Here is a 13,603-nt window from a genome sequence, read left to right as displayed (position 1 = left end):
AACAAGTAATGCATGTACAACTGTTCTGTTGTTTATTGGGGTAGTGGATTCATTGGTACCATTTTTTACATTTTATTGAACATTGGTGTAAAACATTATGGTTGGTACTCTTTTACCCTCTTGGACATTCAATGTAATTCAATGTCTTTGCGTTGGCCAAAGAAAGGCCAGCATGATTCTCTCAAACCTTCTTCAGGCAGAAACTTAATTTACACAACAGTGGCACCTAGAGTTTGAAAAAAAAAAAAACATTACCGTACCTATAGGCCTAAACAGAGCAGCTAGACATTGTATCATGGACAATACCTCTACCTTTTCCTTCTTCTACTCTCTATTTTCTCACACTGTGTGCACAGACTGAAAAACAGCACCAGACACACCACTGTAAAGTAGTTTATTGTGCGGCGTGTCTATGGGTCCAGTTTTGATGGAATCATCTTAAAGAGTGATTAAATTCCTCAATCAATTATAATACAACCGTGGAGGAGCCCATTCAAAGCATCTGCCAAAAATCTCCAGTGAATCAGGTTTTTCCATGAAATCAAGCTACGAGCCCATTGTGACGGTACTTCATACAGTGCAGAGAACATAGATACCAGTAGTAAAGGGACAGATGAGGATAAAATGTCATCCAAGTACTGCAGCTATTTGGGGATTGAATTGCCTTGATTGCAGGGGTTTTGCTTATGCAGGCTAATGGTTCTGCAGAAGAGAATATGGAGAGCTCAATTTTCAGATCTAAAACAGTGCATCTATATGGTCTATATTACTGGCTAGTTTTCCCATTTGTGTTAATAAGCATTTTAGCTCCAAGTCCTGAATGTAATGGTTGCTGTATTAGGACAGATACTAGATGGTGACCCCATTACCATTTTTCTTGCTATTTTCAAGTTATTAGTATTGTAATTATTATTAATTTGCTTTCCAGGCACTCTCGGAGTCAGTGCCACCTTTTACATGTTAGGTCTCACTCCTCTGTGCTTCTAACCAAAGCTGTTGTGGTGTAATACTTTGTTCAAGGTACCATCCTGGAAAATCTGAACCCGTGTAGTAACATGATAGGCTCCCTTGCCACTACTCCATCCTGCCATCCTATTTGCAAAAAAAAAAAAAAATCCCTATGTGGTAACCATAGAGATTATGCAAAAGATAAGAGGGCGTTACAGGGTGGAGCTGGTATTATTGTTCATGAATTTATGCAGCAGGGTTGTAACATTGATGGATGTAAGGGAAACTGAGCTGAGGATTATGTCTTCTTTATGTGGCAGTTGATGATTTTTAGCGCTCTGTGCTGTTCCGCTTCTTGGTCTAAGCACAGGGTTTCCACTCTCCAGCTGGAAAATGGGCCCTGGAAGGTGACCCAGGCGCATTAAAAGACACCACAAAATCTCTCTCTCCTTTTCCCTCCCTCTCTGTCTCTTTCTGTCAGGTGCTCTTCTGTAATATGCAACCATTCATTTCAGATGTGGTTGAAGTAAAAGCAGAAATTCTACACATGAGCTGTATGGAGAGAAAGAGAAGTGAGGTGGGAAATCCCCCCATCGCAAAGCAAAGAACCAGAAACTCAGCCAGATAACTTTGGTGTGGGTGCGTGTTGCCCCGTTTGAGGTTCTAAGCAGCGACTGGAGTTTATTTCTGATAAATAGACACAGGATGCCACCTTACTTGCTCTCAACCAGTAACTGTAAATGGAAATGTGGGTCCCTGAGTAGGCGTGGCTTGCCAGCTTGGTTTTGCTTTACCTGGAAGTGGTTTTCATAATCGATTTGCAGACTCAGTTTGGACTTTTTCCTATTTTGTGGTCATTTAAAAAAACGAATGTGTTCTTTAAATTACAGGGTAATTTATCGTGCCGCTCAAGGCTGTAAGCATAACTTAATATTGGCAGTATGTAATGAAAGCATCTATTCAAGCTTTGACATGTCGGGACTGTGAACTCTGACGTCTGAACCAGCCATGACCCCTGCACATTTGTCTTGAAAACTGTCCTTTAAGTAATGATAGAAGTGTGAAAAACAGCAGAATGTGAACGTTCTGATGAATTATGTATGGTTGTGATGGCTTTTAAAAGCTTTATGGGGGATGAAATTAGCCATAAACAAGATTCAAACTGCAGTGACCTGTCACTCCCAGGGCTGTTATTCTCTGACTTATAATTAAAGAGAAAATGAACTACAAGTTACAAACATTATGAACCTAACTGTCCATAGATACGTTCAATATGTGGGTGACTACAATTAGGTTATGAGTAAGCTGTGAGTAATGGAATATATTACACAGATGATAAGTTAGAATTGGGTTGTCTTGTTTTTTGGTATGTTGTGCCATTTTCACAAATAGTAAGCCTCTGAATCCACTTCCTCACAAACGGGTGCAGAACTTCAGAAACCTTGACATCTCCAACAATAGCACAGGTTAGTGAATGCACATGCCGTGTACTGTGACTGCTGACAATGCACTAAGAAAAAATTACTCATTTGTGTCAAGGTCACCATTTTGTCTTGTTTCAGTGTTTATTCATTTTGGAACTCCATTTTCAGTCCTATTTTTTCTGTGTGCCAATCTATGGGTATAAGGGGTTTAGAATTAAAGAGTATTTAATTGCACTTTATATTCAATCTCACATCATCTGTGGCATGCAACTGTACGTTACGCTATGTTTGCCATACGGTACAAAATCAGATTTTTTTGTTTTTTCATACACACCTTTATTTTTTATACACTCAATTAATTATTTGCTGCATTTTGAATTGAATCCCTGCCCTTTCGGAAATGCATTATTACATATTTCAGCACCGATCCTAAGGAGAGCATGGACTGGCTTTTTTGGAGCAGAAGAAGTCCCGCTCCAGCCATCAGTTCCTGTTCTGAAGAGGGAGAGGGGATTACAGGCAGTCCTGCTCTGTTTTTATTTTGATTTATTAGGGAGAGGGGAGCATCATCGCTGAATCACTTTATCTTCCCAGGTTTATTACGCCGCATTTGTTTTCATTTTACTCAAAGGTTCGGCTGCATAAATTATTCATTTCCCAAGAGGTTTGTGTCTGGTTTTGTATTCTCAGAAGACAGTGGCAAGCAAAAGAGAAATAATAATAATAATAATAATAATAATAATAATAATAATGTTGTGATTAGAAAATATTTGTGATATATGTCATTCATAAATAAGATATGGTGTAATTTGTATTGATAGTAATAATGTAGTAAATAATTAATTTGCTACATAAAACAAAATGGATTCTACAGGCATCAAATATCGCTGTCTGCTTCATGAAGAAGAGCAGGTCCTAAAAAAAGCAGAGCGGCGATTCTTCTTTTTCAAGTTTCACTGCTCACCTTCAACAACAAGCACGTCATTACCTTCATCGCAGCCCATTCTGACTTTGGTATTATGCATGCCTCTCACCTCCAAAGTCATTTCAGCAGATTTATTTGGCCAGCCTTTAACCCTACAGCTGCCTAACAGTTATCTGAAGGGGCCTCAGAGCAGGCGGCCTGATTGTGTGCCAGTGATGGGGGAAGTCAGAATGTTCTAGAACAAATGAGATATTGCCCTGCTAGAGAATGGGACAGTCAGGGCAAGGGGGTGGGGGTGGGAGTGGTGGTGGTGGTGGAAGATGCCCAGAGTTTTCCATTACAACCTAAGGCTCCCCTGTAACATAAGCCTGTAACCCAGTGAACACGTTGTAATGTACACACATCTAGATAAAGAAATGCAAGGCAAAATACCCATTTCACTCAAAAAATGCTTTCATTGCCTGAAAATGTAAATTTCTTTTCATTATTTAAAACCTTTTATGTAATTGGCACTTTTTGTTTGTGACATCTTATTTTGTTTCAGCTGTATAGTAATGATGTTACTGACACACATGATGATACATATCCTCTGAAAAGAGCTTGATTGCCAATACATACAAAGGCGCGCACACACTCACACACACTCACACACACTCACACACACACACACACACACACACACACACACACAGACATCTTAGAGTACAAGAACAGTGATGCATTGTTGCATGCACACATGGTAGATGAACATGGACCATGATTCAATTCAATTCCAAGGATAGGGGGGTTGGGGCTGTATTTGCATATCCTTGTGGAACAAGCCAGTGTTGTACAGATGCAAATGCTAGTGTGAGAAAAGCAGTCCGCCGTGTGCAAGCACACTCTGTGGCGTGCAAGTGTAAGATCTTTCAAACTGAGAAATTAGCAATAATGAAACTGTGGGTGGAGACATGCAAATAGGCAGCAGCTTGCATTGGCTCTCCCATGGCTAGGGAGACAGAAGAGACATTATTTCATTTGAGACTGGCTACATGTATCGTGCACTGCTTCGATGTTGTCAATGTTTATATTTCGTAGGGAGAACCATTTGCAATGCGGACTCAGGGCATATGTTTTCACCCTGAAATGGGGCTCTGAGTTTGATCCTTTTTTAACTCAACCTTGGGAGTTTGTCTCCCCCTACAGTGAAGCAGCCATTTTGTCATTTTGAAATTTCCAGCGAAAGGCGTCCATCTAGTGGGCATGTTCAGTCTTGCAGTTTACTGCCATGTGCAAAGTGGTTGAGATAATGGCACTCTTCTGTGACACATGGTAGTAAACAGGCCTATGTTTACACCTTGTTAATGTATCTGGCCAAATGCTCATTGTGAGTGTTAATGCTTCCATTTACATTTATATTTTGTCATACAAGGCTACAAAGTTTAACAAGGGTACAAATTTTGTATGTGTTTTCATCACACAATGCTGTAAAAAATAATGCCACTGTGAATTTGAAAGTGCTACAATAACCTACAATAACCCAACAAAGTCCTAATTACTGTAAAATGGTAAAATCACAAGAGATGGAAAGATTTAATCTGTGAATTACTTTGTGATGTAAATTAAGTAGGGGAGACCAGGTGGAGTCTGAAGAGGTGTATCTACATTACATTACATTATTGTCATTTAACAGATGCTCTTATCCAGAGTGACTTACATAGGTTACAATTTTTACATGCTATCCATTTTTACAGTTGGATGTTTACAGAGGTAATCCTGGGTTAAGTAGCTTGCCCAAGGGTACAGCAGCAGTGCTCCAGCGGGGAAATGAACCAGCAACCTTTCGGTTACAAGCCCTACTCCTTACCACTGTGCTACACTGCCCCTATAGTTTGCAGCTTTAATAGGTCATGATGCTTCAATAAATACATTGAACCAGCTTGGTGACTTGGTGATAGTGTTGTCTGTGACTTCAGAAACACCATAACAATCTAAGATATGTCAGCCATCATAGACCTGGTAAAGGTTTTTTAGGGCTTATTATTGCATACAGTGGGTGGAGCATGATGATTCTTAAAGTTGGTGAAGTATTGTAATGTGGAGCCTATCACTGACAAACTGGTTGTTTGAGTAGGTTAGAACTGTTGGTTGGTTGGTTGTTGGTTGTGAACACTCAAAATGGACAACAACTGTCCCATGTAAAAGACGTGTGTGGTTGACACATACAGACAATTTCTTTCCCTTTGGAGAGTGAATACATTTATTGTCATTTGCAAATACTGTAGGCATGGGCTTTTTTTCCGGAAACATCCTTCCCGTGTTTTAAACAATGTGTCCTCACATACTGTACCATACTGCAACGGCTTTTTGGCCTCATGCCTAACCTCTTCCCCTGAAGTTAACTTTCAAATGCTTACTTTCTTGTTCATTCCAGGCACTTTTTTCAGGCATGTTTAGATGTGCCTATTACGTTATTAGTGTGATAAAATAAAGTATTACTTTAAAAGTTATACAGGATTTATATTGTAAGAATGGAATAGATTTTACACCTTGAAAAAGGCTTTTAATGGAATTTACCCAACTGCCTGGAAAAACACAGCTTCAGACTGAGACAAGGAAGTGATTCAGAAAATCCAAGGTAGACAAAACTTCTCAGTCAACATTGTGTACACTGACACATTGATGTTGCTAGCCTGACTGTTTTTGCCATGTGACTGTTATAAAAAAAAAATGAGACAGCTGAGCAACTTTTACATGCTGCCTACACAAGACCACAAATGGAAACACGTTTTTGCACACTCATGATGTTCATGCAAAAAAATAAACCTGTGTCTGCTAAAAAAAAATGTGGTGCTGTTTTTTTTTTTTACATCACTTTAAAGTGAGCATACCTATTGCAATGATAATGTCATGTTTTGAGGTCCATCTATATCTAGAGGATTATCATACTGATGTCACTAGAATCAAAGCTTGGGCAGGAACAACCTCACAAGTTGTTTAGCATAAACTGTGACATTCCATTTGCAAATTCACCAAAATAATTCTCCCGTGTTACACCAACACAACCCATGTGTTTTTCATTTCATCAACACCATTGATGGGGGCAGGAGGACCAAAATGTCAAATTTCATTGTGTCAGTCTCAGCCTCACCTGTATCTTTCACGTGCACACCGTGTGTCTCCTACAAACCACAGTGAGTACAGTGAAACCTGAATTGGCTATTATGAGCCCCCCTTGCTCACAGCCATGTGTTAAATATACAGCCTACATATTGAGAAACGTGTAGCACAATGGCACAACAGCTCTGACCTCAGACCCCTCGTTGTTTCTTATTGACTGGGGCTTTATTTTCCCGGCCTCCTTGAGCGGATGGGACAGCCCTTCTCCCATGTTCACTCTGAGAGCAGTGGATGGCATGTGACAGAAATGGGCCGCCTCTCACTCTCCTGCGGAGTCTAGGGATCAGCACTACATCATTAGGGTTCAGTGGTTTTCCAGGATAATGTTGCCCAGTGAAGTAAATCATTCGAGTCTGGCACCTCTGCACACCCGCCCCCCCCCCTCCTATAACCCCCTCCCCCACCCCAAGCTGGGAAGGCAACGAGCCATTGGCTGTAAGATTGGCTGGTGGCTGGAGTGAATTGCCCTCTAACTGACCAAAAAATTACCTGGGATTGTTCTCTGTGGGGTCGAAGCCTGACAGAATGGGCTTTTTAATGTTCTGTGAGCAGCACTTAGAGCTAGTGGACCAAAAAGAAAGGGGGCTCAAAGACATCTTGTGATGTAGGAGGCTATAATAAGCCTCTCCCCTCTAATAATTCTCTCCCCCGTGAATATCCAGCACCATGATCCAAGACAGTTCAGGGGGAATACAGCCTGACTTCTTGGGAAGAAAACATGGTATCAGATAAACTGAACCCAGACCTCTCAGTATTAATGAATGGAATGAAGTGTCTTCCAATCTCCCAGGAGCAGCATGAAATTTGCCCTGTCCCGAAAGAGGCTTATAGCTTTTAAAGTGGACATGTGCTTAAGTCAAATATTTGTCAATAATTTCTACAATTCATTTTTATTTAAAGTCATTAATGAATCAATATGTCTGGGAAACCAAGCAGCTTGGATGAGTAAAAACTTGGTTCTCACATTACACAAAATGAGACATCTGGATATTCCAGTTCTATGGTTGCCAGGGTGACATGCTCAGGTCTCTACAGTATGGCTGTGGGTGTAAAAACAGAGGTTGCGGATGGAATCCAGAATGATCCTTGTCAAGAATACCTGACATTGTAGGGGCCTGGGAAGAACTAATCAGGATGAGTCTCTCTTCCCACTCCTGCCCTCCCCCTCCTCCTACTTCTCTTCACTTCTCTTCTTTCTTTCTCACCCTTTCTCTCTCATTCTCACTCTCATTCTCCTCCTCAGTCCCTCCCTCTCTCCTCTCTCTGTCACTCCTGTTTTGCCTTTCCTCACTGCCTCCTTCTCTTCCTTACTTCTGCTCCTTGTCTCTCTCCTCCTAACTCCCCCTCACAATACTCCAGCAGTTGGATATTAATGCAAAACACTTCCCTTCTGTACAGAATTCCGGTTGTCCAGCTGATGTGTTACCCTTGTTGACACTTGCTGGTACCTGAAGAAGATGGGTGATAGGCTGTACACTGCCCTAGGGCTAGCCCTGCAGACTGCACTCACCACAGACCCAATGTAAAGGCACCATGTGATCCAAATGGGCCTGGCAGAACAACAAGGTGAGTGCTTACGCAGACAAACACATAGACACACAGGTGTTTTTAAGTGGACGTTACACACGCATACAGATGCACATGCACACAGCCATAATCTTGTTACCACCCCCTGGCCTTCAAAATAAACCCCTCCCACCATGTCAGTGACTGCTTCTGTCTCCATAGTAACAGCAGCAGAAACAGAGGGAGACCTAAGAGGAAAAGAAAAACCCCTTGACTGTAAGCAGAGCGCCCCACCGAGCTGGCTTATTTTTCCTTCCATGAAGGGCCATCTACAGCCATGGGACAAGACAAAGTTTTAAGACCTCCCCCTCCCGCAGGGGTCACTGTCCTCTGAGCAGGTAGTATGTCCTACCTTTGCAGGTAATATTCCTTCCTTTCACAATTTGATGTGACAACAACCACTAAGACCAACAGTACTTTTACTACAGTGAAGCAAGCATTCATAGACAGAAGAAAAGTGAAGTGTGTCTCTCAACAGTCTGCACAGTAATGGTGAGGAGACAAGAGTCTTGATCAAAGTTGTAGTTTTGTCTGGTTTCCCCTGAAGAAGCTCAGAAACCAAGCACCTTAAAGATGAACAGAATCAGCACATACACACAATGGTGAGTAGAGAGACAGAAAGAGATGGGGGAAGGGATAGAGAGAGAGAGAGCTAAGTGGGGGTGAGAGGGAGAGGGAAACGTACTGAGAGTGTATAACCAGTGGAGTGGCTGAATGGATTAATTCAGTCTTTTTTGAATTAATCTTTAAAAAATTATATTTGGAACAAAAAGCCAGTGATATCCTCATGAGTCCAGGCCTGCCTGAAAAGAGTTCAGCTGAGCTCAGTGGTTCTACAAATAAAGGGAGGAAGGAGAGGAGAGAGGGAAGAGGACAGAGTGAGTGGAACTTGGCTGAACGATAAGATTATGGCTCCACAGTGTTAAATTGTGTCCTTTCCTAGATTCCTGTATCCTGGAATCCGTTACATTTAATTTTAACATATCCCCTCATTGCTCATGTTTGGTTGTGGTTGTCCTTTTATTGCTGCGATACTCTACCTTTGGGAATGATATCCCCCTTTTAATGTTTAGTTAATCAAACTCATTCACTTCTCTGAATGTTTGGTTTTATTTTTGGGTTGTGGTACTGGTGAAACCATGTTAACAGAAGCCTTGAAACTGATTTGTTCGTTTGGAATTGCCATATTCACAAAGCCTACAGCTTTTCATAATAAATCCAGATCCAATTTGTTCTGTATCTGTTGAGAAGCTGAGAAGATGTCTTGCATTTTAAACACATGAGTTGCATGGTTATGGTTAGACATATTATTTTAATTTGTTTTCCATTTTTCTGTTTTAATTTTCCCATTTAATTTTTGTTTATTAATTTAGGTTATTTTGTTTTCCCTTTCCCTTTTCCCTCTCTTTTAATTTTTGTTTATTGCATTGTATATCTATTGTCTGTATATCTCATTGTATGGTGCTGTTCCTTTGTTGTAATTTCTCTGCATATATATTGCTTATCTATATTTGAAAAGAAGCATTTAAAGAAACATATTAAAGAAAAAATAAATATAAAAAACACTCCTTATGTCCTCTGTGACCCAGAAATTGAAAACTGGTCCCATCCTTATGGATAATTTCAATTCTGTAGGTGGAATGAAGGAAGGAAGACATGCCATCATTTGTCTGCTTTCGTGGATGCATCAGTGTATCCAAATGCGGATATGATCTCTGATGCAAACCACCACACATGTGACATTATATGGATTTTCATATTGTTGTGATTACATAAATAAATTCTATTTTGACAGCAATTGACAGCACACATCTTATGGATTTTTCATCCTGTAAAGTGGTGATGTGATATTTTAAATCTATAAATTTATAGATAAAATTGGCTTGTTATACAAAATAGCATTTTATGAATAAAACACTTGGCTAGCAAAAGTCAAATTAACCATACATTTCATGGGAAAAAAAACATCATATGAAATTCCTTAAACTCAGTGCAACAACAACCAGTTTCACTCAGTGTATTAAGTACCTCCTCCTTTTTCCCCCTCACATTTCTTCCTCATCTCCTCAATTGATGTCTCTGAGAAATCAAGGAAGAGACCCTAGAACTCATTCCCAAACTATTGGGAGGCACTCTATTGCTGTTGTTGCTTTAAGTTCTGGAGGATGGCACTAGGGGGCAGTGTACTCTTTCAGAGTACCAGGTTTCCAACTGTCCTTTCCAGGACTCAGCCAGCCAGCTGTGACAACAGGGTCTCCAGCCTACTGCCTTTCAGTGGACACTGCATGACCTGCTGTGAGACATGTAACACACACACACACACTAACATTTGCATTTAATATCAGTTCAATGCAGCAAGAATCCCCAGGGGCTCAAAAGCCTGATGTACATCTCTAATTCTGCAGGTCATTACATCAGTGACAGCTTTGATGACCAGAGGAGGTGGTTGACATAGGTAGGGACTGACCTATTAAGTGACCAATTCAATGACCGATTAATGTCTAAACTCAAAGGATAACATTTAATGAAATCATGGCTTAAGCCTTTGATCCAACTCTCCTACCCGCAGTGTACTGCAAAATGACACTTTGTGAAGGTGCACCAGTAACAGAATCAGTTCAAGCCATGAAATAATGCATACCACATATTTTAAAGGGAGGAAAAAACATATTTAGGAAAGTGCTTTTGGTACATAATCCTATAAAGATACAGTAAGTTACGCTGACATTAGAGACGCACCAAGAAGAGTGTTAAGGTATGTTTTGGGAACGCATTGCATCACATTTTGTTTAGCACATACTCTTCTACAGAGTGACTGACATACAGATGCATATAAATGCACACACACATACACTCACTCACACTTGTGTAGGCAACAAATAGAGAGTAATTTGTTCTAATATGCTATTATAATGGGACAAAGTCAACAGAATAATAAAGTAGATTCATACCCGTCTCCGGTCTGCCTCTGGCTGTTCATAGCCCTTAATATAAAACGGATAAAACGGTTGTAGTAAGACAGGTGCATTCTAAATACGACGGCGTTTCTCTGCTAGGCGAGCGGGAGGGTCTAAATTCCTTTGCTGTGCGATTGTTGTGGGTGGTGACCCTCCACATCTTTAGGGGGCAGAAAATCGCTGTCAAGCTGCGCTATATGTCGTGAAGCCCAAACAGAAGAAGAAGAGGTCGTTGCTCTCGGCAGTCGCTCCAAGTGCCCGATGACAGTAGGCGAGCTAGCAAGCCTAGCAAGACTTCGGACTCGCACACCGCCGGACAGCGACTAGGCGGAAATAGCAGTACGTTTCGACAGTCTCACAAGGATGATGACGCTGTGAAACTCTGTAAACCGGGATCTGTTGCGAATCGGGATCTGAGAAATGTCGGCTCTTTCTTCTTGCACAGGTAGCAAGCCTTTATTCATGTACAATTCTTGCTTTTTGTTTTGATGTGACTAGCTATCGAGCAAAGTTAGCAAGCTGTCAAGACGATTATTCCGCATTGCGGCCTTCTCTTGCTAACAGTGTGAAACAGTGTATTCGTGTCCACCTTACGAGTTTCGACTGGTGCCCGTTCCGGGCTTGTACTTCACCCATTACCGGCGGCATCAGAGGCTAACATCCTAAGTTTGCTACCTATGTGGCTACCTTGTTAGCCATTAAAGTACTTGTTAGCATTGGGTAGTCAAAAGCTTTTAATTTAGCTTGCTAGCTACCTCTGGATATCCAGTCACCTAAGATAGGTAACGTTTGCAAATATATTTTGGATCCCGGAAGTATTAACTTGCTTGATAAGATAAGCTATATGCAAACGTACAAATCGCTAGACTGGTGATCTTCAGCTAGAGCAATTCACCCAGTGTTGTTGGGAATTTAAATGTGTTGGATTTTAACTGATAACGTAGTGGCTCTGTATAAGTTCAGGTAATGACACTGACAGCGACGCTGCTTTCAAATTTTGCGCCACTGTAGTAGAAGATGGGATTCAGCTACTTGGGTCTATCTACATTGGGTCTGTCCACACAAGCTTTCTAACGATGGCTAGCCAGCCTGTGGCTATAGCTAAATAGCGATACATGAGCACGATCGAGCTGTCTAGTGTAGCTTACAAGATATTTTTGAAAACAACGCTTTTTCAAAACGCTTTGATTGCTGATTTAATGTTGACAGCTAGTCAAGATGGATTTGGCGAATTTTGTGCATGGTTACACGGCACCTTGTTGGGAATATCTGCGTGTATGCGCGCTTAATTTTTTCATTGCCTGCTTCTGCAGCTCTTCAGTGGTCATGGCCGCCTCGGAACAAAACCAGACCCCGTCAGTGGTAACTGGAGAATGGCCCATGTTTTTCCTGCCACAATCGAATAACCTGCGTTTAAATTACATTGCTTCAGTCAGTTACTCTTGCCTAATGCGATGCATGTGCTTCCCTTAACCTTATTATACCGGACCTTGTTGGGAACACATACTAACATTTCACTGTGCATTGCTTGTGCTGCGTTTAAAAACAAATGTTGCAATTGCTCTAACTGTAAACATTTTAGTTGGAACCTCAATGTAATGCTTGTGGCAGAAATGTAGTGAGCAACCAACTGTTCACATGACAGGAGTCATTTGTGTGGAATTAAAACACGCTGCTGGAAGACTACATCCTTTGCTCTGTCAGCCGAATACTTAACTGGAGTCTGTAAATATTAACAGACTGATCACAGCGAATATTAAAAGGGGTCATGACAACACAATATTGACGAAATGTAAACAATTTGCCGTGTGTCTCAAGTTTTAATTGGTTATTCTGAATGAATGGGCTTTACTGTTTGATGCAGTTTTATGCTGATTGTGAAGCTGTTGTTTTGAGAGAATTGGATAATTTCTGCAGGAACCCTAACCAACCTAAGATCCAATGTCCTAAATGACTGTGCTCTTTGTGTTTGTCTGTCTCTGGAGCGATGCTGTAATCAGAAGTCTGTATAGAATCTGAATGAAACTGAGTGTCCTGTTTTGAAGTATTTGGTTGTTGGGTTATTTTTTTGAATACAGACACATATGAGGTTGATCACTGGGCAACTGGCTCCTGCGATTCCCAGGGTAGACTCTGTTAAGGCTTAACATCATATTTGTGATATTAAAGCACATGAACCCTTATGTACATTGTCAGACCGCATAGAGGCATGCAGAAATATGATCTGCTGTTTCCAAGCGAAGATTTATTGTGTGTTGCAGGTGGTTGTTGCATCGAGTAGAGCAAACACACCATGTACTCGGAGTGGCGGTCCTTGCACCTGACTGTTCTAAGTGACCAGGGGCACCTGAGTGTCCTGCATACTTACCCTCCGGCGGTGGGACATGAGGTGGCCAAGGCCGTGGTGCACCCCCTGGGGGTGGCCCCCCTGATGGACAGCATCCTCAAAACGGACAAAGAGGTGAGTGGCTGCACGGTCGCATTCTGGCTGCCTTCCAGTCAAGGTCAAAACAGAAAATATAAACCTGATCAGTGGGGTTGAAGTGGTCAAGTGCGTTTACCACAGTTGTGGTTGTCCTTACTGTGAACGCAATTAAAAATGCATCTGTTCAGGAATCTTGAGT

General features: G+C 41.3%; 1 protein-coding gene across 1 annotated transcript in view; it reads left to right on the top strand.

The window, feature by feature from the left end:
- Window positions 1–11,116: 11,116 nt before the first annotated feature.
- LOC118780246 (ral GTPase-activating protein subunit beta-like) overlaps window positions 11,117–13,603 on the top strand; it is a 28,440-nt gene continuing 25,953 nt past the window's right edge. Inside the window, exons 1-2 of the mRNA XM_036532655.1 lie at window positions 11,117–11,424; window positions 13,241–13,440. Coding sequence (XP_036388548.1) covers window positions 13,273–13,440 — 168 coding nt within the window. The 5' untranslated portion in view covers window positions 11,117–11,424; window positions 13,241–13,272. The remainder of the gene's footprint in view (window positions 11,425–13,240; window positions 13,441–13,603) is intronic.

The sequence above is a fragment of the Megalops cyprinoides genome, chromosome 7 (assembly GCF_013368585.1).
Source record: "Megalops cyprinoides isolate fMegCyp1 chromosome 7, fMegCyp1.pri, whole genome shotgun sequence".
Taxonomy (NCBI): domain Eukaryota; kingdom Metazoa; phylum Chordata; class Actinopteri; order Elopiformes; family Megalopidae; genus Megalops; species Megalops cyprinoides.
This window is presented reverse-complemented; position numbering and strand designations above follow the sequence as displayed.